A 25,474-nucleotide genomic window follows, 5' to 3' on the forward strand; every position below is an offset into this window, starting at 1 on the left:
GCAATTTTGGCCGCGGGTCCCCAGGGGGGCCGAACTCCCCTCCTGAGGAACCAAAACAAACAGCAGAGTTCCTGCCACGTGCAGCCGGGGCTGACTAAGGCCAGACGCTTCCGCCTGCCACGGGCAGCAGCAGCCGGGGCCGTGAGCCACCACCATCGGGGTGCGCGGCACGGCCCATTTCCCCCTATTGTCAGCCTCCCCCTCGGCAAACACATCCCCCTGCGCACCTGGGCTGGGAGGAGGCACTGACGCCACGGGAACCAGCTGCCAGGAGCGAGGGATGTGCCGCCACCAGCGTCTCTCGGAGTCGGAGCTGCCGCGGCATGGCTCTGGGGAGTCCTTCAGGGCCCGGGTGCCCAGGCAGGTTGTTTGCAGGTTGTTTCCTTGAGGACCAATGCTGACCATCCAGGGGTCACTGGTGCAGCCCCGCTTGCCTGCAAGGGCACTGGAGAGCCTTGTGTTTCCCGGAAGAAATCAGCCGCAACCTCCTGGCGGAGAGGCCTGGGTTTCCCCGTGCGGAGACACTGGTGCTGGGGAAGCCCCTGCCGGACCATGCCCATCCCCGTTCCCACTCTCACATGCGGGTACATGCAGCTCCAACCAGCCAGTCTCCAGCCCTCTGCCTTTTTGCCTTCCGTCCCCACTGCGGAGACACAACCTGCAGAAGATTGAGCTGGTTTATCTCAGCGTTAGCTGTGAACCAAGTCCTCCATGCTCACTGATAGGGGAGCTTAGGAGAGTCTAAGAGCCGGATCACAGGGCTGGGGAAAGCAATCGAATGAAACACTGAGGGTGTACCATGGGCTCCCTGGGATGAAGGGTGGGCATGAGGAGCCCAGCGCCTTACGTCTTTGTGCTGCTTTGACCTTGGGAGTCCCATCACAGCGCAAGATGTAGGTAGTTTCTGGGGGGGCTCTTGCCCACGGGGCAGGAGCAGCAGCAGCAGCCTGAGGGGGTGGCTGTGCCAGCCGCTGGAGCATGGGGGTTTGGCACTTCCTCCAGCGGAAGCCTCCAGCCCTGATGAGGCTGATTCCGGTGTCCTAAAGAGCAGCAGCACAAAAATAATGCCCTGAGGATTTCAGGGGTGTTCTCCAAGGGCTTCAGTGGTGACACAGGAGGTCCTGGCTACAGTCGGATTAAGAGTGACACAGGGACAAGTTTTTGTTGGGCTGTTTTCATCCAGGATGCCGAAGGTGGTATTTTGCAGGGGAGAAGATGCCCATGAGGGGATTTTGATGCTCAAATAGGACTGTTTTATGGAAAAGGGGACTTAGAGGGACCTCTCCTGTGGTGAGCAGGGTGGGGTTTCACAGGGGAGAGTGGCTGCCTGTGCTGGGCTCCTTCAGTGCTCACGGGCAGCCCAGGCCCCTGCTCTTGCCTGTCACCCAGAAGGTGTAAGAGGCATGGAGGTGAGCCCGTTCCCCAGCAGGGCTGCCCCACAGCGTGGTTGCAGCCGGGTGCTGGGGCTGGCCATCCCTGCCGGACTGCCAGGGCTCATCTGCGACAGGGATGCACCATCATTCCCCACCCGCCTCCCTCCCCAGCGCTGTGAGCGAGGCAGGGACGTGGCATAGGCAGGTGGTGGCATATTCCAGGCGATGCTCTCAGCCCGGGGGCTGTCGCATGGGGCTCACCGCGGGGGAGGCATCTGCCCTTTAAGGAAATGACTCTATTTGCCTTATGTCCCAGGCTGATCCCTTGAGCCTCCTCTGTCCCTTGTTCCCAAAGTGCGTAACTCTGCTCCCCAGAGCCCAGTGGGCGGCGGTGCGAGGGACATGCTGGTGCATTTATAGCATCGACCTCCAGCCCTGTCCTGCAGCTGGGGAAGGGTAGGCTTGGTCCCCGGGGGAAGGAGCACAGCGGAGGGGAAAGTGAGCAGCCATGGCCCCAGCCAGCTGGATGTCCCATTTGCAGGAGGATGTTGCTGGTCACAGGTTACCAGTGTCCAAATATTATTTCTCTGCTCCTGTCTCTGCTCCGTGCTGCCTAGAAAGGGGATGCTCATCCCAGGAATGTAAACTCTGCCCAAGGCCTCTGAGGAAATAGCTTCAGACCAGGAACAGGATTGCACTCGGCAATTAAGGGCTGGTCTCCCCAGCCACACGGCTCCTGGGGGAGAGCCCTTTGCTCCAGCGCCAGAGGCTGGGCCTTGTGTCTGAGAGGTGGCCCCGAGGGACCTTCCTGCAAGGACAGGCGTGAGGCCCCGTGTGGTCACGGTCTTTGCAATAACAGGATTCTGTCTGTCCAGCAAGTTGGCAGCAGCTGCTGCTCAGGGCAGCCTCTGGTCCGGCCTCTCCGGTGGGAGGAAACGCTCCCTTCACCACTCATCTCAAAACCATCCCTGGGGAGGTGAGGGGGTCCCCTGGGCCCTGGACGGTCTGTGGGGTAGCAGAGGGAGAGCACGGGCATGCTCCAGCCATCACAGTGGGGATGGTACCTGCTCCTCGCTGCCCTGCCAGGGGTGAGAGAGTGAACAGGCACCGAACGCCGCCGTGGCAGCCCCCGGCAGCCGCCGTGCCGTGCTGCTGAGTGATGAACTGCAGTGCACCCGGGGGCCGGGATTTCTGTGCGCTTATCTCTGCAGCATCTCCCTGCTAATTTGCCAGGCCCCGCTCCAGCAGCTTTCTCGCACACTCAGCGGTACCAATGCCTGGCAGCTCCAGCCAGAGACCAGCTCCCACTGCCGCCTGAGCCGCTGCCGCCTGCATGGCCGGGGGACAGGCAGCTGGTGTGTCCCGCATCCCCTGGGGACAGACCCCACGGGACTGGGGACAAGCCACCAGCATCCTCATGTGGCAGGGACGGACCTCACACAGAGGTGGGCAGGGAAGCCCCGGAGCAGCTTCCCTGCTCTCCCAGGAGGACAGAAACGTGAACCCTGGCAGGGACACAGAGCCTGTTATTTCCCTGGGACCTGTGGCCCATGGGGGATCGTGTTGCCCGCTGGCATCTCTTCCCTTCCCACCTCCCATGGCTCCAGCTTCCCTGGCCTCTGGGCCTTAAAAATAGAACAGAAAAGGCCACAGATCTCCTTTGGGTTTGCCCTTGGCAGCAGGGTTTGGCCCCAGACCTGCTCCAGGGAACCATTGTGCCCCCTTCTTTCCCAAGCTGGTGGGACCCCCTCCCCATGGCAGACAGGAGTGGAATGCTGTCCCTGAGGCTGAGGGGGCTGGAAACCCCTGCCAGGGCTCCGGCGGCAGGGGCTGGCTGCGCAGGTGTGGGGCAGCTTGAGGGAAACAGGGTGGGTGGACGGGTCTGGGGTGCCCAGGTGGGTGGACATGCCTGGGGTGCCCGGGTGGGGACAGGGCAACGGCAGGGGAACGGGGTGGATGGATGGGAAAGGGGCTTCTGGGTGGGCACGGGGCGGCCGGGCGGGCACGGGGTGGTCAGACGGGCACCGGGCAGCGCATGCCGACCCTGGGAGAGGTGGACAGGACCCGGGGGAGCCCAACGAGCCCAGGAGCCCCGACCCAGCCGCGGTGCTTCCCGCTCCCGCTCTGCACGGGCCGGTCCCTAGAAGCCCCGGGGCAGCCCGATGGGGAAACGGCCGGTGCCGGTAGCTGGAGGCGGGGGGGCTCCGCGGCGCCCGGGGGCACCGGCCGTCCCCGCGGCCGCCGGGGCCGGGCACCTGCTCCCGCCCCGCGGCGGGGCCGGGGCGGGCGGGGGCGGGGCGGGGCGGCGGCGGTGAAATACGGCGGCGGAGCGGGGCGCGCTCCCATGGCCCGGCGGCGGCGGCGGCGGCGGAGGCGGCGCGGCGGGGCCGGGGGCCCGGCGGGGCGGCATGCCGGGGGCGGCGGGGCGGTAGCGGCGGCGCCGAGTCGGTGCCGGGGCGGCGGGAGCGGCGATGCGGCTGCTCGGCGCCTTCCTGCGGCTGCTGGTGGCCGGGGCGCTGGGGGCGCCGCCCGCCCCGGTGAGAACCGGGGGGCGGCAGGGGGGTCGGAGCGGGGGCAGCCCGGCCCCGTCGGTGCCGCCGCCCGGGGTGGCGGTGGCCGCCGGGGCAGCTGCTCCCGGCGGTGGGTGGCGAGGGGCACGGCGGCGGGTCCCCCCGTGCCGCCCCCGCCAGCGCCCACCTTTCCCTCCCTGCAGGCCCCGGAGGCGCGGGGGACCGCCAGCGCGGAGCCGCCCGGTGAGTTGGCAGCGGGCGGCCGCCGGTGCCCCGGCTGGGAGGGGGCGGCAGCCCGGGGAGGGCTGCGCGCAGGGCCGGGGCGGGGGGACGGGACTCGGTACCCCCCGGGCCGTTTTCCTCCCCGGAGTCCCGTGGCGATGCCGCGGCGGGGCTGGGGCTGGGAGCAGCCTGTTTTCCCCCCCCCCCAGCCCGCCCCGGGCGCTTGCGGCACCGGGCACCGCCGCGGGCCGGAGCGGAGCGCAGCCCTGGCCCGGGCTCGCCGCCCCTCCGGTGCCGGGCTGCGGGGTCCCGGGCAGGAGTACTCCCCTTGGGCTCCCCTCCGCTCGCCCCGGTGGGAAACCCGAGGGGACGGTTGTCTGCTGCGTTTGCGGGGCTGGGCTTCTGCGCCCGCCGAGGGAGGGCGGGGGAGCCGGGGGAGCCCCGCCGCGGCGGGGTGCGGGGTGCGGCGGGGTGCCGGAGCAGGAGAGGGGCCGCCGGGCAGGCGGAGGAAGAGCCCGTCGGCGCGGATGTGGTGGCTGTTTGAGCCCCCGCACCGGTGCGGTGCTGGGCTTACTGGGGGCACAAGGGGGTCCTCTGCATCCCTCTGCCTCCGTGACGGATGCAGGACCCCACGGCGGCTGCTGCACCTGCCCCGGCAGTGGGTCGGCTGGGCTCAGCCTCTCCGGGGTGCCTCCTTATAGCCCCCACCCCCCTTTCTTGCAGTCCTGACCTTTCGGGAGATCTGGAATCGTAGTTTCTGCCGGCCTCTGGAGCAGCTGGTGGATGTCATTACCGAGTTCCCCAACGAGGTGGAGTACATTTTCAGACCCTCCTGCGTCTCCCTGCAGCGCTGCGGAGGCTGCTGTGGGGACGAGGGTCTCCGCTGCGTCCCCGTGGAGACAAGCACGGTCACCATGCAGGTAAGCGCTGCTGCTGTGGGGCCGTGGCTGTGCTGGGGAGGTAGTGGGCTCCTCGCCAAGCGCCGGGAGGGTGAACTTGCAGCTTCACATTTTTCAGACATCGTAGCAGTACGGCTAACAGGGGAGCGGACTCACAACTGCTCAAATGCATGCCAAAGCAGGAGGGTCCCTCTGCCTGCTCTTTGGGCTTGTCCCTGAGTCCAGGCAACACCTCTGGTGGTATTGGCCTCGCTCCCTGCTTCCCTGCCCCCTCCTCTCTATGTGGTCCATCTTGCTGACTGCTGTCGCCTTTCCAGACCTCCCCTCTCCTGCGCTGGGGCTCGGGGTGTCCCAGTTGCCTGTGACTGTTTGCTGGGGCAAAGCAGGCGCTGCCCCTGAATCACAGGGAGAAGTGAGGCTCTCGTGTGTCAGGAGATGCCTGCGATGGTACTGACAGTGAATGTGTGCTGCGGGCATGGTGAGCGTGAAGGGCTGTGCCAGCCACATTTCCAGTTGCCACTGTGGAAGCTCTGTGAAGCAGCGTGGGAGATCCCAGACTGCGAACAAGACGCCAGTCAGGTCTTCCCCATGCACCAGGCAGCCGTTGTCCTCACACTGCAGCCCTTGTGCTGTGCTGCTGTAGATCAAGCCGCCGCTGCTGCTGCAGGGAGAAGGGAAAAGCTCTGCTTTGCCATGGGTGATGGGCTAGAGAGTGCCTGCAATAAATCACCAGTGATTTTGGTCCCTCAGGAGTTGAAAGTGTGTTGGAAGGCAGGGTGGGAGTCTCCAGAAAATCTTGACTGAGGTGGAGCAAGAGCCTGACATGAATGGGAGGCAATTCCCCAAGCACAGCTCTCCCTCAACAGGAGGGATCCCTCTGCCGTGTGTGGGATGGCAATGCCAGGCACTTCTGCGCAGGCTAGTGTGGATCACACCAATGATGAACATACCCTCTGAAGCCCCTGGATGTCCAACCCGAACTCCAGGCTGGGTTGTAGACTGACATGTCACAGGGGAAATCCTGCACCCCTGGGCTGGAGTAGCACCATGGTACTGACTCCAGGCTCAGTGCTGTGGGAAAGGGGGCCAGGAGGAGGCAGCAGCAACGGGAATGGTCTGGAAAACATGAGTAGGGGGATATTTCCATCAGAGAAGGGAGATGTGTAAAGTGGTCAAATACGTGAAAGCTCTCCACAAAGGCAGAGACAGAAAAATCTCCTCTAAGGCTGGGAAATCCCAAGACCACGGGACTTAAATTACAGCCCTGAAGACATGGGGCGGTACTAGCAGAGCCTCCCAAGCTGCCGGGGTGGCCAGGCCTGGCCGGTGCTGCCTGCATGCGGAGGTGGAGTCTCCGCTGCTGGAGGTCCCGAGGAACAGGTTAGACATGCATCTGCCCGAGAGGCTGGGGTGGCGAGGCAGTGCCGCCGGAGCCCTTCCAGCCCCCTCCTGCAGCCGGCTGGGAAGTAACCTTTGCTCCTCTTTCAGCTCCTGAAGATAAAGCCAAATGGGGAGGCACCCTACGTGGAGATGGCGTTCACCGAGCACAGGCAGTGCGAGTGCAGGTAGGGACCCCCAGGCTCATTTTGCAACCCTGTGCCCCTCCAGCAAGAGGGACCCTGCCAGCTCTCCCTGCGTGTGGGACAAGGATGCTCTGGGGGCACCCCAACCCTGCTGGGACACCTTCACTGTCTCTGCACTGGAGTTTGCCGGTGCTTATGGCCCTTGCTCAGTTGCAGGCTGCACTGTGCCTCTGCAGCCTGCTCCTGGCAGCCCTGGGGGTGCATAGCATTGTGTGGCCAGGTCACGACCACGCACTGTCTGCGGGGCTGGAGCTGCTGCGGCACCCCGGCTCTGTGAGCAGGGATGTCTGTGCCCCCCATCCCTGCAGCTGCCTTGGCGTGCCTGGCGTGTGCTCCTCTGGCCAGAAGAGTTGCCTGTGGGTAACGGAGCAAGACCGGTGCCTCTGAGGCAGGTGTTTGGTGTGGGACAGCACGCCCAAGGTGGTGGCTCAGCAGGGAGCTCCATGGCTTGGTGTACCCGAGTGTGACTGTGGCCCAAAGAGAAAGCTGAAGGACTTGGCCTTGGGCCTCCATTTAAGGGAGGCTGCCCCATCCAGGGCTGGGGAGCTGTGGTTTGCATCCAGGCCAACAAATGAAAGCTTAAAACGTGCAGCGCCAGCCTGGCATGGATACACAGTGCTGGCCTGGGATGGATGCGCAGCACCAACCTGCCGCAGACTCCTGGCACACAGCTAACCTCTCGGGGTGCTCACTGTGTCCCAGAAGTGGTGAGAGCTTGGGCAGGATGGGGTCTCTGCCTGGGGGCTGCAGTGCTGTGGGAATGGGGAGCAGCTCCGGTGCTGCCCGCAGCTGGTCCCCACCACAGAGCCTCTCCACCACTGTCTGCATGGGGGGTCCTGGCGTTTGCTCTCCATCATGACCCCTGGGTGATTTAGTATTGCAAAAACTGGGGACTGAGTGTCCTGCTGGGCAACTGTTAGATGTGATGCTTGCCTGGAAGAAGAGCCTGAGTCGGTATTCCCCTGCAGTTTTAAGAGAGGCGGTGCTGGAACAGACCCAAGGCCCATCCAGCTCTGTGCCATCTCTGGAGTATCTCTCGGTGGATGCAGAAGAGGGAGCGGGAAGAAGCATGTGTTATTTCTCCCCCCTCCGCTTCCAGCTATTTTCCATGTAGGGAATTTCCTGAGCCTGTTGTGGTTTTCCGACCTAGGGTAACTCCCAGGGGATCTCCTGTGAGCACTTGTGCAGGTTGCCTTTGAATCTGTGTAAACTTCTTGCTTCTGCAGCACCTTTTGGCTTCTCCCTAAGCTGCCTTGCACACCTTTACATTGCTCCCCTTTGAAGTGTAGCGTAGGCGTGGTGAATGTCCCAGCCTTGGCCCCTATAGGGGATGCTTAAGCCAAGTATGTCGTGGCTGTTGTCTGAGAACCACTACTGAGACGTTGCAGCAAATCCCACATGTTACTCAGGACGTTGCATCTTGTTTAACCAGCTGAGCTATGAAAGCTGTCACTGAGAGCACCTGAAACTGAACGTGTGCTTCCTGGCCTCATGGGCAAAATGTCACATCCCCAAGGGCAGTCACCAAAGCTGACCATCCCCTGCCCCTTTGCTGTCTCTGCCTTCTCTCTGCCTACTGCAGTCAGCTCCTGGCTGAGGAGTTGATAATGTGGAGAGGTCGTATTGGGTCTGTTTTAAGCATGAATAGTAACAGGTAGATTGTGCTGTACACTGGGGCATCTCAATAAACCACCTCCAGCGGCTCAAGAGACACCATTGCTCCAGTAACCGCTTCACTCTGTCCTTCTCCCACCCTGCAGGCCCCGGCAGGACCTGATGAGGTTGGGAAGGTAAGTGATGTCAGGGGTGGCGTTACCGGCTGGGATTGTGGGTCTCATCTCCCACACATCAGCCTCTCTTGTGGTGCTTTTCTTTCAAAGGAGGAGGTCCAAGGGCCGAGGTAAGAGAAGACAAGACAAGAAGAGACGTAAAGACTGTGAACTGTAAGTGAGCAGGGACAGGTATGGGTGGTGTCTTCTGGGTTTATTTCTTTGGGATGAGCAGCTTCATTAAGCCTTTAGGTCTTTACTGACACTGTGAGCAGTGAGAGGTTTGTGCAGAGCAGAACAGGAGAAAGCAGGGCAGAGGGGATAGTGCAGTCCCAGGGTTTTCTGGATCCACGAATTTCCACTTTCAGCCTCATCTTGCTGCCTGCTCTGTCCTTCCTGACGTCCTTGGCTGGTTGTTGTTTGGGTTACTCTACCCTTTCCCTCTTTATATTTAGCTGACTCTCAAACCGCTTGCTGTAACAGGGCAGGCTGGACTCCTACTGTGGACACTTTTGGGGTATGGTGCCTGTGGCTGGCACTTCCCTGTTGCATTTCCCCGTTTTGGCTGAAGCCTGCTCTTCGGTGTTCAGCCAGCACCTACAGCCCCATTGCCCTCACTCCTCCCTGTGAAAAGGCTGCCTGTGGTCCCTACCCCTGCGGTTTGGTGCTGGAGGGGCCAGGCAGAGGGGGGGGACCTGGGGCAGAGCAGGTTAGCCTGGGGGTCCTAGTGTCCCCCCCAGTCCCGGTGGTGCTCACTCTGTGCCATGCTCTCTTTGCAGATGTGGCACGCCACGCAGGTAGCCTCCGCTCTGCCCCCGGCCTCGCTCCTGCTGCCTGGGTTTGAGCCAGCTGGGTTTGAGCCCCCCTCCACAAGCATGGGGGGCTTGTGGAGCTGTGCCCCTCCAAGCAGTGGTAGGGAACAGGACTCCGGCAGGGGAGAGCTGACTGGACTCTTGCTTGGCCCTGGTGGGAACGCAGCCTGGAACTGAGGACTCCCTTGCCCTGTCTGCACCATCGGCGGCAGCAGGACAAGAGGACCCATGACCAGGCCCGGGGCTGAAGATGAGGAGCTCAAGCAGCGTGTTGGTGTTCGATGGCGTCCTGGCGGCAATGAGGAGTGGAGCTGGTGGATGTGCTGCTGGAGCTGGCTGGGGACACCATGATGTGGGGGGCGAGTGGTGGATGCAGCTCAGAGGGCTGCAGCTGCAAAACTGCTGTGTTCTGCCAGTGCCCTGCAGCTGGGGAGGAAGTAAACCTGGGGCAGGCAAGGCTGCAAGGCTGTGTCTGTCCCAGCCTTGGCACAGGTTAGCCCATGAGGGTGCCAGGGAGCTTGCCTGGTGGGGAAGGGGAGGGAATTTGGGTTGCCAGGGCTCCTCATACTCACAGCCACATCCCAGCCTTGCCCTGCTCAATAAAACCTGGTGGTCAGATGCAGGAGCTGGCAGTGTGAGCACTCCTGTCTGCTTTCTAGCAACTGCAGGCAGGGCTCTTCCCCATGGCTGGAGGAGGGCATCCTGTGGTGGCCCAGGGCTTGTCCCCAGCACCAACTCCTGCAGCAGCCAAGGGGCTACCTGTGGTGTGATGCTGGAGATGGGCAACCAGCAGGTCAGGAGCGAGCTGCTCCCCAGGCTGGGGGTTACCCATGTGCTGGAGCTCAGGGGGGTACTGGGAGACCTTGGAGGGAACTGCCCTTCTCCTCTACACCATGGCGTGGTGCTGGTATCTCTCCCTGTTTACCATGCCCATCTTGTTCTCACCCCAGTCCGAGTGTCTGGCTCACTGTCCTGTGGCTTTCCTTCTCCCTCACTGGGCTGATGTAAGGTTAGGGCAGTGGCGGGGGCAGGCAGGCCGTGGGCCTTCCCACCCAGCAAACACCCCACCAAGGCTCATTCACCCAGCGTGGGGACAGGCTGGCCTGGGGGCCTATCTCTTACCGGGAACATCCTGGGGTTTGTAGGCGACTGGTGGCCCTCGCTGCGATGGCTGTGGGTGCTGCTGTTTCCTGCTTTCCCTGCTCAGTCAGTTCTGTGCCCAGGTGCGGGGGGCAGCCCCAGCCCTCACTTCTGCGTGCCCTAAGCAGTGCCCCTGGGGCTTTTCCTCTCCCCTTTCCTGCCTGTGCTGCGGGGGGGCTGGGGCTGGCTGCCAAGTGCATCCTGTGCTGCTCCGTGCAAGCTGTACCCTGGAGCAGCGCACGTTGGTGGAAACCCTAAGGGCGAGCTGGGCACCAGCATGCTCGTGGGGCACCCCTGGCACGGGTTTAACACAAAACCAAGGGTTATTGAAAGCTTCAGGCGAACAGCTAGAGGGCAAGATGTGCAAAGGATTCAGCGTTACCGTCAAATGAGGTGACCTGTGGTTTATCCTGCACTGAGGAAGAAGAGTGGGGCCTGACGTAGCAGGTGTTGGGGTCCAAGGCAGCTCCTGCCCACGTCTGACATGGTAGCATGTAGCCAGGGCAAGGTCCCTCAGAGCCATAACGCTGGTGCTGCCCGGGGCTGGCACAAGGACATGGGGACAGGGCAGGTCCTGTGGCAGCGGTACCCTGGCAGGGAAAGCCAGTGGTGGTTGCTGAGGCAATGTGAATCTCCACGCTGCCACCACGCAACGTGGCATGGACTGGGCGAGTTGCACCTATGCAGCTGGGCGTATCCTCCAGGAGCTTGCTGGATCCCTTTTGGACCCCATTCCACTTCTGGCATCCACAGTGTCCTGGGGCGCAGCCTACATGGACTCTGCCTCAACAATGACCCATGAAGCTCCTCCTTGGCTGCCTCATGGATGAAGGGGACTTGCTGCTCCCCTTCCTGGGTCAGGATCTGCGTGGGCCACGTGGCGCCCTAGCTCCGGTGGCCTGTCCTGGTCCGTGCAGGCTCTTGCCAACCCTGTGTGCCATTTCAGCTTGGCTGGTTGTGCTTTGAGGCTAAGGAGAACTGTGTGCAGCGCTTGAGGGACGTACGTGATGGTTTCTGTATTGTTTTTAACAGTAAAACTTTCACTGCGGTAGTATTAAACCTTTAAAAGGAAGTTACATAAACCCAAGGATATTAATGAATAAAAATGTTTGTCAAGAGTGGTGATTAGGGTAAAGAAAAATTCAAACAAACTCCCACCCAGCAGCTTTTCCTAACAGACCCTGGTGTCTGGCGTCACCTCTTTGGCTGCTGCTTGGCACTGAGAGTTTTCAGGCAGCTCCGCCTGGGGGGGGGATCGGGTGCCTGCCTTGCACGTCCACCCTATGTCGCTTCTCCCCCTGCATTGCCTGAGCCCCCTCGTGCTGTGTGCGGGCTCACCCTCTGCTCCTCCCATGGCATGGAATGTCAGGGTGGACAGCAAGGACGCGGGTGCCTGGGAGGGATGTGGCTGTCCCGCTGCGGCACAGAGGATCAGCTGGGGCAGAACAGGAGCAGGGGAAGGCACCACCAGCATGGGGAGTTTGGAAGCTCCATCTCCAGGTGTCCGGGGCTCCGTCCAGCTCCTGGGCATGTTTCACTGAGGCTTCACCAGCAAAGGGAACATGATGAGCCCTGGCACTCTCACAGCTGCTGTAGGCATCACGTGCCCAGGGGAGGACCCGTTCCCTTCCCTCCCCCTGCATGTCTCTGCCAGAGGGGAGAGTCCTGGGACCCCCAGGACCCTCCTCATCGCAGGGTGGCAGGGTCTTCCAGCAGGACGTCACACCCGATGGTGACATGAGGGTCAGGGTGGAGGCCTGCTGCCCTGAGCAGGACAGCGGGGCTCCTGACCTTGGGGCTCATGGCCACCACCCACGCTCCCTCCCAAGGGGACCAGCCACTGTCTGCCTGTTCCCGCTCTGTGTTGCTCCCAGTTGTGCCTTTTTTGGAGGCTTACACCAGTAGTTCCTGTCAGCCCTCGCTGGCTGCAGCAGACATGTCTCCTGAGCACCTCGACAAGGTCAGCTACATCAACAGACCCCCATGTTGCCCAAGCGCTGCAGAGCGGGGCTGTAGAAGGGGACTGGCTCCCTTGAAAAGGGACTGGGGCAGACCCCAGCCCCAAAGCCAGCGGGGAGCAGAACAACCCCATGCTGATCCTCCATGGACAGGGACCAAACGTGCCCCAGCCCCGGTGCTCCCAAATCCCCCATCCTTCCCCTGCCCGTGTACCCCTTGTAGATGGGCAGCTGTCTCACAGGAGCTGCACGCCACTGGGTTATCAGCATCCCTGGGCTCCCTGTGTCTCCCAGCCTTACAGAGCAAAGGTTTGTTTAATAAAGCTTTAGGAGGCAGAGCTGCAGCAAGATGGTTTAGAAGGAGAGTTATAGAGGAGGCAAAACATAAGCTGGGCTCCAGGCTGCACTAGGAACAAAACATCACATATTTTTGGGGAACTACCTGAAAAGGTGATGCAGAGATCAGCCCAGAGATGTAGTATCGTAGCTGGTGAAGCCCTGATGTTAAAGCTTCTCTGGTAACCTCCATCCTCCCCAGTCCTGGGATGCCAGCGGAGTGCTGCCTCGCAGCAGCTCCTCCCTGCACATGCCGGTGCAAGTCTCCCACGTGTCTCTGTGCAAGTAAAGATGTACTGAGGTCCTAACCTCTCACTTGAAACTTAAAAGATTTTGCATCCTCACAAAGTTGGGCATAATCTTTCTGCTTGTTGCAGCCAGCGATGTTTGCAGTCTCAGCCTGTTTTAAGCTTTTGCCAGCTCTCATGCATCTATTTTAGGCCGTGAGAAAAAGGGTGGCTCTCACTCCCCTCCCTGTTATTTGTCTTGCTGGTCTTACTTTGGAAGTTCCAACTTCCTGACAAGGGCCACAAACTCTTCAGCAAGTTAATCTGAAAATAATCCCCCAAATTTAACATCCTCTGGACAGCACTGACATGGGAAACTGGAAGCCCACAGGTAAGGGCCACTATGCCTCAGGGCTGGTACACATCTTCTACCCTTGCAAGGCTCTTCATTGCAGGCCAGTCCTTGGGGCACTTCTTGCCAATGCCTTTGGCTTGCTCTCTTCTGTGCTGTCCCTTGTCCCCCCTGCCTTGCTGGCCCCACAGCGTGACTGGTCAGGGCTGAGCAATCCCAGCATTGCCCAAAAACGGCCCCACTCAGCTCTGCAAAGCTCCACCGCGGTCTCCCAAAAGGCAGTCAAACCACTGTCTTCCAGCTCCTCCCTTCCCATCCAAAGGCAGAACAGCTTTAACTGTGTGAAGCAATAAAATGCTTTAAATACAGTCCTGATGTGACTTTAGGTAATGGCTGCTTTATCTCTGCGAGGCCTAAAGGAGGTGTTTGGCAATGAACTCACCAGAGTTTTGTTCCTCTCCCGGTGACTCCTCTTCACACATCTCTCCGCCACCATCACCCCGATATCCAAACCCCTCTACAGATACATTATGCTGGGTTTTGTAATTTACCTGTGCTCTCCATCCTCTCCAGGCCCACGTAAATCTGCTCAAGTCAAGCAGGTGAGTCGTGCCAGCAGCATCCCTGCTGTCATCCCGGGCCCTGCTTCACTTCTTGCTGGCTCAGACTTTTGAAGGAGGAGCCCTCAGGCTCTGGTGGGAATTAAAAGGCCCTAGAGACTGGGGGTTATAAACAGGCTGGGCAGAAAAAATTGGTCTCTGTTAGGTAAAGATTGGTGGGAAAAAGGAACTTAGAAGTGTTTTGAGAAAAAAACAAAGAACCAAGCACACAGATTGTGTTTGGGCAGCAGGTTGTCTTACAAAGCTGGCCCCTTTGCGTCCTACCAGACCTGCCTTCTGAGGCACAGCATTAGCCTTTCGCACTCCCAAGCAAATTGTCTTTGCAAGAAAGAGGGCGTTTGGTTGTTGAACGCTGAGCTGAGCTGCGGGCACGGGCTTTACTTTTCCTGTTCTGTTAACAGACTGGGCTGCACAAAAGAGCTGCCTGTGGGAGCTGAGCCAGGGGAGATCCCCCACCATCGGTGTACACAGGTTGTGAAGTAATGGGTCAGCCCCAAACGGGTGCTCCCTTGGGCATCCTGGCCTGGCTCTGGAACCTTCACTCTGCTCCGGGCTCAGATGCCATCTGGTCACTCCCTGGGAGAGGCTGGGGCCAGCCCCATAGCAAGTACCAGCTCTAGCAGGGGCTGCACGCAGTGACCGTCCAGGCTGGTGTGGCTGCGATGGAACGGCACGGAGCCAGCTCCCGTCGAAGTGAAACTGCCTTTTTAGAAGCATTTCCTGTTGCAATGGGACAGGCCCATAGGTTAGCAAGGGACGGACAAAGATGCAGGTGTCTCCCTCTTCCCAACCCATCTTAGCACAGCCTGACTTAGGGTATCACTGGGATCGGATTCCGGCTGTCCTCCCTTTCCAGGTCCCCTGCCACCCCTCCAGGAAGGCTGTTGTTTGGACCCGGACCGACCATCTCACAGACGCAGCAAACCAATTGGCCTGAGCCATAACTGGTTGAGCACTCCTGAGTCAGCAAATCCCCTTCGCTAATAAGCGTGGTGATCTAGCGGGCCCTGCAGACCTGGCCTTCCAACAAAAAGCCAGGCCAAGGAGGCCGGGAATGCGTGCTTCTAGGTTAAGCCAAAGACTGGTATTTTCCACATACAAAGCATTTGTTGTCCACCAGCTGGGATCTCGACTACGCTGTCATTTTGCTGCACCTTAATGCATTTGTGCAGACGTTCCCTGCTCTCTATACATTCGAAATAAGCCTGTAAACCCAAATGAGCCTGCGGGAGCTGGCGGAAGGGCCGGCCAAGAACCCGAGGCTGGAGGGGGGCAACGACACCCGCTTCTTGCAAGATGCAAATCAGGAAGACCCACCAGTGGCGTGGCGACTAGGTCTGCGGGGAGCTGCTGGGACGGGTGCCCCCTTCCAGAGGCAGGGAGAGGCGCCGGCTGTTTAAAACGCGGCTAATTACCTGTTACAGGAGGAGGGAAACACGGCAGCAAAGGCAGTACTTAATGAACGGGAGCTTTATTAATTAAGGATAATTAAGGGTGAATAACGACGATACTAAAGCAAGCGGAGCAGCGGCGCTCGCCGCACGTTAACGGGGCGATGAGGAACCTGCCTTGGGGCGGGGGCGGGACGCCGGCCGGGACACCCCCCCTCCCCCTCCCCCCGCCGGCCCGGCCCCCCCCGGCGTAGCCCCCCGCGGGGGGGGCGGGGCGGGGAATACGATGATCTCATCCGCAGCCAATCAGCGCCGCCCCGGCAGCCCCACCGCCCCGGCGGCGCGCGGCGGCACGCGGGCCCGGCCCCGCCCGCCCCGCCCCGCCCCGCCCGCCGCATCTGGCGGCGCCGGAGGATGGTGCCGGCAGCGGTCGCCTCGCTGCGTGCCCGCGGGGCCCGGCGGGGGCCCGGCCCGGGGCCGGGGGGCCGTGCCGGCCGACGGCGCCGGTTACCGGCCGGCGAGAGGTCCGGGGCGTGCGGCGCGCCTCGCCCGCGCGTCCCCGCTCCCTGTCTGCCGGCGGCGGAGGGCGGCGGTGCGGGGCCATGAGCCGGCCGGAGGCCGAGCCCTGCTCCCGGGCGCTGGCGCAGGCCCGCGTCTACCTGGGGCAGCTGCGGAGCCGCGTCTCCCCGGCGGGCCCCGAGGGCGGCGGGCGGCGGGACTACCTGGTGGAGGCGGCGCGGCAGCTGCGGCTGGCGCTGGAGCGGGACGTCAGCGAGGACTACGAGGAGGCCTTCAACCACTACCAGAACGGCGTGGACGTGCTGCTCCGCGGCGTGCAGGGTGCGTGGGGCCTCCCCGCAGGGCGGGCGGCTGGGGCACCCCTCCGGGGAGCGCGACCGGGGGGCGCGGGGCATCCCCCTGGGGAGAGCAGGGAGGGGGCCGGGGTGTCCGTCCGGGGAGAAGGACGACAAGGGGGCCGGGAGAAGGACGACAAGCGGGACGGGGCGTCCCTCCGGGGAGAAAGACAAGCGGGCCGGGGCGTCCCTCCAGGGGTTGCAGCCAGGCGGCCGGGGCATCCCTACTGGGAGAAGGCTGAGGGGACCGGGGCATCCCTCTGGGGAGTGTGGCCGGGGGGCCAGGGTACCCCTCCCGGGAGCGTTGCAACGTGACCGGGACATCCCTCTGGGGAGCACGGCAGGCCCCTCACGCCCGCCCTCTGCGCCGACCACAGTTGACCCCAACAAGGAGCGTCGGGAGGCCGTGAAGCGGAAGATCACGCAGTACCTGAGGCGCGCGGAGGAAATCTTCAACTGCCACCTCCAGCGGGCTGCGGGGGGTGGCAACCCCACCGCCACGGTGAGGGGCTGGCGTGGGGGGGCATGGGCGGGATGGCAGCGGATCTGTACCACTGAGAAACCTGGGGGACACACACACAGAGCAGCCCCAGTGAGCCTCCTCGACTGCCTCTGTCGAATGCCACGGTAAGGTGGCGTAGAGAAAATGGCAGACACATCAGCTGCAGAGTGTCCTGGCATGACGGTGGCTGCGAGGGAGCTGGCAGCCCTTCACCCTGCCTGGATCGAAAAGCCGAGGTGGGCCCAGCTTGCCTGGGGCGCTCCCAGGACCCCCCAAGGTGTGTGTGTTTAGCTTGCTGCCGCCATAGAGAAAATGGCCATTTTTCGTGGGACTGAAGCCACTGGGGGGAGCCACCTTGTCAGATGTTGAAAATGTGTTCCCCATCATTGTTCCCATCTGGATGGAAACCAAAGACGATGGCCACTTGCTGCATTGTGGGAAGGAGGTGGTTAATGAAGGGAGAGGGGAGTGAGGTAGGGCAGGGCCGGGGCCTGGTGAGGACGAGGGGAGAAAGGTGACTACCTTCCATACAGATCCCCTTAGTGTTGAAGCATTTCAGGTCCAGGTACAAATTTCGGAGTGATTTTACCCCTGCTGCAGGTGCAAGCTTTCCCTGAAAACTTCAGCAATCCAGGAGCTGGCCAAGAAAATGGTCCAGCTGATGTTAGGAATCAACCATGGCCGTTGGAGCATTGTCTCTGGATGTTGACCAGCCTGGCAGTAGGGCTGCCTCCTCTGGAAATGCGAGGACTTTTTCCACCCACTGTCATGGACAGTAGCACCTCTAGGTCCCTCATCCTCTTCTCCCACCACCTTGCAGGGTTACAGCAGCCTGCGCTTCCGGCCGATCAGGACGCTGAGCTCAGCGGTGGAGAACCTGAGACGGTGTAAGGTTGTGGGAGTGATCGATAAGGTAATGACTCGACCTGGAACTGGGGGGGGTGAGGCTGGGGCTGGACCAAAGGGAGTGTAAGCTGGAGGGTCCTGGCAGCTGGGATAGGGCTGCCGGCCCCCAGCACACCCAGCAAGGAACATGAGGGTATCCATCCACACCATTCCCACCAAGGAAAATTTGCAGGCGAGGATGCAAGCCTCTTTAGGAATTAGTTGGGAAATCTGTTGATGTCCCCATTACTTTTGTTTACCAGAGCTCCCAAGATACTTACAAGGAGGTTGATGCATCCAGTTCTTTCCCGTGCATGGAGTCGTGCTTGATGCCTAGGTACCATGATGGTGAACTCCTGTGGATAATCTAGATTTCAGCAGAAGACAAGCTATCTGGATGAATAAGCTAATTAGTAGTTCATGATCTTGGAGTGAAGATGCCAGGCTTACTGTCTCCATACATGCACTGGCACATTGATTTCTGCTGTTCACGCATCTCAGTTTGTCAGGACTGATGTGGTCCTCCTGTCCTGCCAAAGCCCCGGTGGGCAGCCCAGCATGGCCCACAGAGTCCAGAAGGAGCAGCGCGAAACCCTTCTTTGTGAAGGAAGCAAAAATGGTGTGGGAGTCACCTCTTGTTTTAATTAACTTTCTACTCCCTGGCTGCATGGCTATCTCATTGCTAATAACCTGTGTTTTGTCTTGCAAGAGTAGGGGTTTGAGCACCACCAAACTCCTCTAGTTTGGGTGGGAGTTTGTTTTGGTTCCAGAGTTGAGTCCCTTGGGTCATTCCTGTAGGCTGTGTGTTGCGGGGGGAGCAGTCACTGCTTCTGACTGGTACTGTATATACTGCTCCCAGGTGCAGATCGTCCAGGATCCGGCCACTGGCGGGACCTTTATACTTAAGGTGGGTGTTTTCAGTTTCATCTGCCTGCTTCTCCCTGTCATGTCAAGAGCCTCCTTGTCCAAGCAGATAGCTGGGGCAGGTGGGAGGACCAAAAAATAGCAGCTCACAGAGGTGTTGGAGGAAGTTCATTGTTCATAAAGCTTCTCTTGGTTGCCTCAGCCATTTTCTGTGATCAGAAGCAAGGTGGTTCTCCCTGGTCAGCTGTTTCTCTGCCTGATAGTGCTGCAAGCCAAGCCTTACACCCATGTTAATCTGGGTCAACCCCTGAAACAGGTCATGGGTGAGGTGTGCTCAATACAAGTCCTAGGGCATTTTCCAGTGTCCTTGGAGCTAAACATAAAGAACTTCAATAATTGGACAAGGAGGCTCTGGCATGACAGGGAAAAGCATCAGTTCCAGAGGGGAGAGGAGAGGGGACTGGGATGGCAGGTTCCCATCTGAAGGGAGTAGGGGCAGTTGTGGGAGAAGGCCACTGCTCTGGACCAGCAGTGTCCTCTGGGTCCCGCAGCGCAGGTGGGGAGCGCTCTGCCTTGGCAGAGCTTTGCAGGGCCCTGCCTTATCACAGCTGGGTGCTGGGGACTGACAGACCTCTCAGCATGAGCTGTGGGTTTCCACAGACAGGGAGCTCCGTCGCAGGTGATGCAGGGGAGCAGCCATGGGGCTTGGCAGATGGCACACTACCTTTCTGGCTGGTCTCCTGCCCTGCCAGGTGCTAGGTTGCAGGGAGTCCAAGTCCCAACCATGCTGTAACGCACATCTACCTGTATCTCCTCAGAGCCTCCCCAAATCTCATGTTGAGACCCGCGAGCGACAGACCATCATCCCTCATGGGGTCCCTTTTATGGTCAAGCTGTTGTGCTACTATGTGAGTGAGGACTCCATCTTCCTCCACCTGGAGCATGTGCAGGGTGAGTGAGGACAGCATTGCCTGCTCTTATCCCCAACCTCCCTTTTTTAAAATCTCAAATACATTTCTCCTGCTTCTTTGGGACTGGTATTTATAGTGACAGCACAAGCTGTCTTCTTCATAGATGGGTGGTGTGTACCAGGGCTTGGAGACTTTGTGGAAAGAGCTGCTCAGCTGTATTGGGGATTCTGGAGGTTTGCTAAGAGCTGACTGGGGAAGTAACCTACAAGTGGACATGTGGAGACCTACAAGGAGAAAGAGGTTGTGTGTGTATGGGTGTTATATGGAAACTAGCTTTAGGCACCACTGAGTCCCGTGGGAGGGAATGGTCATGCCGTGAGGTAAAGAGGTTGATGTGGTCCAGTGTCTTGAAAAGAAGAACCTCTTCATTTTACTGGCATTGTTTGACCATGACAGGAACGTGATGGAGAAGGAGAACCAAGTGACGTAGTTCACCTGGAAGTTGTAGAGCAAAACAATTTTTTGATAGGACCTTTAGAAAACATATTTTGGTTACAAAAGAAGAGGTCACACTGGATTTTGATATCAGACCAAATAGAGGAGATGGACAATCGGGGCATAAAGGGCAGGGAGCACACTGGGGTTTGGGTACGACAGGGAGGCAGACTTGAGGCTTGTCCCAGATCCTGGTGAAGAAGTGTGACAAGGCTTGTCCCAGGGAGCTTCTTTGCTCTCTGCTGCTTGAACGGATGTGTAGGGAGCAGCAGCTGGAGTCCAGCAGTGAAAAATGAAGGCTGACTTGTTGGAGAACAGCCTCAACTCCTCATGCGTTGCTGTAGGATGAATTTGCAGAAAGCAGCCAGCAGCTGAACATACTGAGGCTGGGAAGCCCCGGCAGTGTGCTGTGGGCTCCAGGGCTCGCTGCTGTGGCTCATCACTGACCCACGGGTTCTACTGTGCTGTGGGAGCACTCCGGCATCTCTGTCACGTGAGGAGGAAAGGCTTTCAGGGGAAAGTGGTGATGGCGGTGGGATCAGGGGTGTGTGTGAAGAGGTGGCTGGCCTGTGACAAGGAAGCAGCAGAGCTGGCATCAATGGGACTGTGCAGAATGGGGAGCAGCACTGCTAAAGGAGGGGGGAATGAGCCTTTGGTGTGCTAGGTCCCAGGGGAGGTGTGATGTTGCGCATGGTGTGCTTGTAGGGCTGGGGAGTATTCTGCATGGACTTGAGCTTTGCTGCAGGGGAGGTTAATGATGCTCAATCATGTCCCCAGCGTGTGGGCCTTGGCCTGTGCCTTGAATGAGCCGTGTCCGCAGTGGGGGAACCAGGGATGCTTTCTGCCCCATCACTTGTTCTTCTCTCTGCTTTCCAGGGGAGACGCTGTGGTCTCACCTCCGCTCTAAGTACTGTGTCCAGCAGGGCTCTGCCAGTTCAAACACCATTCAAGCCCTGAGAGACCGTGGCAGAGAGGATGGCGTGGGAAGCTCCCAGGGCAGCAGCCAAGTCTCCATCTTCTCTGCTCGGACAGGCAGTGGCCTCCCAGGCTCTGCAACCCACCAAGTATTGGGAAACACTGCTGCCTCGCCCACTCAGGAGCAGTCCCCTGACCCCATGGACCCCGGCTCAGGGAACCACTGCCAGCTTCGCCTGGCTCCCGCCAGCAGCACGAGGGCTGCGCCTGGAGGGCAGGATCTAAGCGTGACACAGGCTGCGTCTGGCATTGTGGACCATGCTCCAGCAGGAGCAGCCAAAGGCCCCGGCCACCCTACTGGTCAGGGCCTGGTTGTCTACCCCTGGGGTGTTCTAACCAGCGGCCTGGGCTGCGTATCGGAGAGAGCAGCCTCACAACAAGACACCAGGCTTCCCCAGACGCTCGCCCCCGTACTGAAGACTGTGAGAGGGGGCCAGCCAGGGGCCGGGGATCTGCCATCTCAGCAAGTGTCTGAGGTCCCCTGGGCTCGCCCCCTCCTGATCTCGGGTCACAGGCAGCTTCGTGCAGGAGTCGCCACGTCCAGCTCTGGCAAGCCCTGTGGGCCTGACCCAGTGGTGCGGGAGCCCTCACGGGGAGCAAGCCTGACCTGTGGCCGGCTTGGCAAGCAGCCGCCATCAGGACAGTGCAGGGCTCTGCCTTCCCATGGGCATGGCCGGCGAGCGTGGGCTGTGAAGGAGGAGCAGGTGCAGCTGTGGGCAGCAGAAATCCTCCTGGCCTTAGAGGGACTTCACCAACAGGGTGTGTTGTGCCAGGACCTCAACCCCAGGAACCTGCTGCTTGACGCAGCTGGTAGGTCATGCCCCAGGCTGCTGCCCTGAGGAGGAGGAGGAGGTTGGCCTCTCAGCTGGGAGACTGCCATTTGCCCCATTTCCAGGAGACATGGACTTTCTTGAGTTTGCTTTGGGGGAGGGTGGGAGTCTGGGGAGGTTTGGATGTTTCTGAGCCTGGAAGTGCGGTCTCAGCTGGGATTTCCAAGCGGTTATTACAAGAGATGGCTCTGCAGCGGCAAAGTCAGGGGCCGTAGCCACAGGAATGCATTGCCCCTGCTCCCACGTGGGGGCTGGCTGCCTGGGAAAGCCCAGCACGGGGAAGCTGAGACCAGCTGAACTGTGCCTGAGGTTAGTGGGACTGCAGTTTTCCCCTGCTTGTAGTTACTGCCCAGTGGGATAATCTGGAGCCATCCCATCCCTTTGAGCCATGGGTACTGCCGTCTGTGCAAGTCCCTGCTGAGCTGGCAACATCTGGGGCACACTGGAGAGGTACAAATTGCTCAGGAAAAGAAAAATGCAGAGAGCTTTGCAAGGGGAAAGCTAACCTTCCCCCCCCTTTAAAAACTGTTTCTTTCCTCACTACAGCCTCCACTGAGGTCTGTGAGCTTGGAGCCCACCTAACCAGTCTCACCAGCTGAGAATGCCTGCTGGGCATCTTGGGAAAGCACTGGGAGGCCAGGGGATGTGCAGTGCCAGGGGATGCACAGTGCCTCTGCATTCAGAGCATGACAGGGGCCCATTGCCCTGGCTGTTCCCAGTTGCAAGGATATGGCTTGGCTTTGTGCTCTGACCAAAGTCCCTAGCATTGTCCTAACCTCCCTGCTTTTGGCTCTGGTGCTGCTCTGCAGGTCATGTCCGTCTCACCTTCTTTGGCCAGTGGACAGAGGTGGAGCCCCAGTACTGCAGCCAGGCACAGGAAGAGCTGTACAGTGCCCCAGGTAAGGGACGCATCCCCTGCCTTCTGCCCTCTGCTCAGTAGCACCAGCTGGGGGTGAGGGGGCTTCTGCAGGCAGCAAGATGTGCCCAGCACAGTACGGCCACTGGTGCTCCCTGCCTCTAGCTCTAACGCCTCTCTGGCTCTTTCTGCAGAAGTGGGGGGGATTGCGGAGCCCACCGAAGCAGCTGACTGCTGGAGCTTTGGCTCTCTCTTGTATGAGTTGCTGACAGGAGTGGTAAGAGGCAGAGGAGCTGTGCAAGGAGGGGGGGAGGAGGAGGAGGTGACACTGTAGCGCAAGGGCTCCCTGCCATGCAGGGGCTGGGAGGGTGCCTTGCCTTGCTGGCATCTCAGTGCTGTGCCAGGTTGCTTCAGGTGTGTGATTCCTAGTGCCTGTGCATGGTCTCTGGGTGTTCAGGGCCCCAGGTTTTAAATCCTGCCATGTAGAGCTGGGGTTGTGTGGCAATGAAGGCTCAGCAGAGGGTGCTTCTACCTTCCTCAGTGCTGCCGCTTACCATCACACTCTGCCTCCTGCAGCCACTGTCCCAAAACCACCCTTCAGGGATTCAACCTCACACCCAGCTGCATCTGCCAGAGGGGCTCAGCCTGGCTGCTACATCACTGCTCACGGAGGTGAGGGGCTTGGGTGGATGGGAGGGAGGATGGGTTAGAGGCTGGGGAAAGGCAGGGTCCAGCCTGGGTAGCTTCTCCAGTATCCCCGTGTCCCCATCCTGCTGTCCTGTTCCCTTTCTCTGCAGCTCCTGCAGTACAACCCGAAGCAGCGCTTGGGCTCTGGAGGAGGTGGCATGGCGAAGCTGAAGTCCCACTCCTTCTTCAGCACCGTCCCATGGAACAAACTGGTGGGCTAGGCAGGCTGTCCTTCCCGCAGGGAGCTGGGCACAGAGCCACTGTCCCTGGCATTTGTGACCCCAGGTGGCACTGGCAGCTCTGCCTGCTGGGGGGAGGTTTGCCTGCAAGGGCTGCCCCGGTGTGGGGTACACACGAGGTTTTGCAGCCTTGCATGTTCTTCTGTCTCTGCTTGTGTTTGTTGGTGTCTCCAAGAGAGGAGGCTGCGGTCTGGGCCAGGCTGTCTTCTCCTCTAGGTCCTCCCTCGTGGGAAAGGGAGCCCAGGTGCCCACCCCCAGAGAGAGGCCATGCTCCCCTTCTGGGGCATCCCTTGCTCAGCTTACCACTGTGCCCTGGGACTCCCTCCCTATGGTTTTTATCTCTGCCGCTACCCCAGGGACCCCCTGGGCCCTGTTATTTTTTGTGGCTTCAAAGTGCATCTCCTCCAGGCCCCACAGGCTGGTGCCCAAGCCTGGGGGTCTGTTCCCATCCCTGACTGCATGTGTGTGTGGGTAATGCCTGCTGTGGGGGCGAGATGGGAGGGAGCCCTCTGCTCTTCTCCCCCCAGCCCTCTAAAAAAATAAACCGCTCATTATCGCTTGCAGAAGTGTCCTTTTCTTTCTGAGCTGGACCAGCCAGGCCTGGGCCTAGTGTGCTGAGCGAGGGAGAGCCCCAAATCTGTTTCTCAAACCTGCCTGGGAGCCCTGGGTTGGTGGCGCCCACTGGGTGTCACCACCCTGCAGCCAAAACCCAGAAGGTGACACTGAGTGCCTGGCCATCTCCGCTTGTACCCCTCCCTGCCTGCCTCATGGCCTCAAGTCTGCACAGCCATACAGCTGCAGCTCAGAGTTGGGAAAAGTGCACAGCATGCCTGTGTTTTCTTCCAGCTTTGACTTTTGTTGTTGTTACTCATTCTAGCTCCAGCCTCCTGTGCCTGGGTGCTCGTTTCTGCTGGCAGGACAGCAACCCTACTGCCCTCATTGCTGTGCTTTGAGCACAGTCATCCATGGGTAGACCAAACAGTGAGGGTTTAAAGGGATGACCTCTGAGAGCCAGCACAGATGGGAGGAGGAGAAGAGTGAATACAAACTAGGATAGAAGAAAAAGCACAACCATGCTAACAGCCCAAAGCAGAGGCTGCTGTGCTCATTTGTGCAAGTCAAAGCCATAGGCTGGAAGGATGGCTAGCAATGGCAGCAGTGTAGTTTTGGCCCTCCTCTCCCAGCACTCCCTCCCATTGCTCACTTATCCCTGATAGTAAGGAATTACTGGCACCAGTGAAACTTTCCTGTGGTTAGCTGGTTCCAGCTCTTCCATGCGACCAGCAGCAATACCCTGCTTGCTCCTCGCTGGTTCAGCCTGGCTCTCAGGCAGCAACAGGAGCACTTGTCCACCAGAGGGAAGCAGAGCCCGGGAGAAACTCATCTCCCACCCCAGCAAGGGCAGGGGACACCTCAAAGGCTGCGCAAAAGCAAGAGGACTAACCGGGGAGCTGACCACTAATGCCACGGCAAGCCAGACAGCAGCAGCAGGTAAGCCTGGGGCTTTTCCTCTCTAGGGCAGCGTGCACTGGCTGAACCCTCCAACAGCAGGCTTGCACCCTTGGCCAGCAGCCTCCTAGTCCTGTGATTCAGGGCAGGTTCAGCAGGACTGACCCTTGACCAAAGCCACAGCATGGCTTCTTGCAACACAGTGCCATGGGTGTCACCCAGGAGGGTCAAAAAAAAGGAAGCTTCAAGCACCGCAGCTGCATGACCCTCCTACAGCAAGCACCAACAGGGAAGATTAAAAAAAGCAGTTTGCTAGGCTGCATCATTTTAAAAGCTTGACTGTACATTCACTCCCTGGGTAGTTCAAAGGCCTCATTTATTGCAGCTCCAGACAGAATACAGGCATTGCCCTTCCCCAGGCTCACATACAAAGTCAAGGTGGGCCCTCTGTATCCCAAACCAGCATGGAGGGCTGGGTGCTAGCAGCATTTTTAAATCGGAACCCTCTCTTTCACTCAATTTATTTGTTAAAGAGCAGCTAGACTCCTTGCCCTTCCTTTACTGGACAGGGAAGGGGTTTTTTCCTCTCCTCCTACCCTTCTACCTCAACCAGGGACAGTCAGAGGAAAGCAGACTCCACGCACCAGTTTGTCCATAGCTGCCAGGAAGCTGTAGGAACCAGTACTAGGAACTGCTCTCCCTTTCATCAGCAAGCCAGCTGTGAGTGCAAGCATA

The 25,474-nt window shown here is 59.9% G+C and overlaps 2 protein-coding genes across 5 annotated transcripts; both read left to right on the top strand.

Annotated features, from left to right (window-relative positions):
• The first annotated feature begins 3,740 nt into the window (after positions 1-3,740).
• On the top strand, positions 3,741-11,400 carry PGF (placental growth factor). 2 transcript variants are annotated; one of them, XM_075030160.1, is made up of 7 exons: positions 3,741-3,910; positions 4,087-4,126; positions 4,829-5,025; positions 6,493-6,569; positions 8,348-8,377; positions 8,468-8,530; positions 9,136-11,400. In XM_075030160.1, the coding sequence occupies exons 1-7, from the start codon at positions 3,845-3,847 to the stop codon at positions 9,155-9,157; spliced, it is 495 nt and encodes a 164-aa protein (XP_074886261.1). In that variant the 5' UTR covers positions 3,741-3,844; the 3' UTR covers positions 9,158-11,400. The 2 variants fall into 2 exon arrangements, with proteins under 2 accessions (XP_074886261.1, XP_074886260.1); XM_075030159.1 differs by lacking the exons at positions 8,348-8,377; positions 8,468-8,530; positions 9,136-11,400 and adding an exon at positions 7,556-8,341.
• A 4,133-nt stretch (positions 11,401-15,533) lies between these two features.
• RPS6KL1 (ribosomal protein S6 kinase like 1) lies at positions 15,534-23,850 on the top strand. Of its 3 annotated transcripts, XM_075030162.1 has the most exons (10): positions 15,572-16,032; positions 16,424-16,548; positions 17,369-17,461; positions 18,293-18,340; positions 19,116-19,248; positions 20,580-21,488; positions 22,318-22,407; positions 22,559-22,641; positions 22,941-23,036; positions 23,162-23,501. In XM_075030162.1, the coding sequence occupies exons 1-10, from the start codon at positions 15,795-15,797 to the stop codon at positions 23,270-23,272; spliced, it is 1,926 nt and encodes a 641-aa protein (XP_074886263.1). In that variant the 5' UTR covers positions 15,572-15,794; the 3' UTR covers positions 23,273-23,501. The 3 variants fall into 3 exon arrangements, with proteins under 3 accessions (XP_074886262.1, XP_074886264.1, XP_074886263.1); XM_075030161.1 differs by lacking the exon at positions 22,559-22,641 and having other exon boundaries at positions 15,534-16,032; positions 23,162-23,850; XM_075030163.1 differs by lacking the exon at positions 20,580-21,488 and having other exon boundaries at positions 15,534-16,032.
• The last annotated feature ends 1,624 nt before the right edge of the window (positions 23,851-25,474 follow it).

This window comes from Buteo buteo, chromosome 6 (assembly GCF_964188355.1).
Source record: "Buteo buteo chromosome 6, bButBut1.hap1.1, whole genome shotgun sequence".
NCBI classification, from domain to species: Eukaryota; Metazoa; Chordata; class Aves; order Accipitriformes; family Accipitridae; genus Buteo; species Buteo buteo.

Excerpts from the sequence above, each read along its gene's own strand:
- PGF (XM_075030159.1), top strand. The coding sequence starts at position 3,845 with ATGCGGCTGCTCGGCGCCTTCCTGCGGCTGCTGGTGGCCGGGGCGCTG. Across the intron at positions 3,911-4,086 it reads TGGGGGCGCCGCCCGCCCCG|GCCCCGGAGGCGCGGGGGAC; the intron begins GTGAGAACCGGG and ends CCCTCCCTGCAG. Across the intron at positions 4,127-4,828 it reads CGCCAGCGCGGAGCCGCCCG|TCCTGACCTTTCGGGAGATC; the intron begins GTGAGTTGGCAG and ends CCTTTCTTGCAG.
- RPS6KL1 (XM_075030161.1), top strand. The coding sequence starts at position 15,795 with ATGAGCCGGCCGGAGGCCGAGCCCTGCTCCCGGGCGCTGGCGCAGGCC. Across the intron at positions 16,549-17,368 it reads GTGGCAACCCCACCGCCACG|GGTTACAGCAGCCTGCGCTT; the intron begins GTGAGGGGCTGG and ends ACCACCTTGCAG. Across the intron at positions 22,408-22,940 it reads AGAGCTGTACAGTGCCCCAG|CCACTGTCCCAAAACCACCC; the intron begins GTAAGGGACGCA and ends TGCCTCCTGCAG.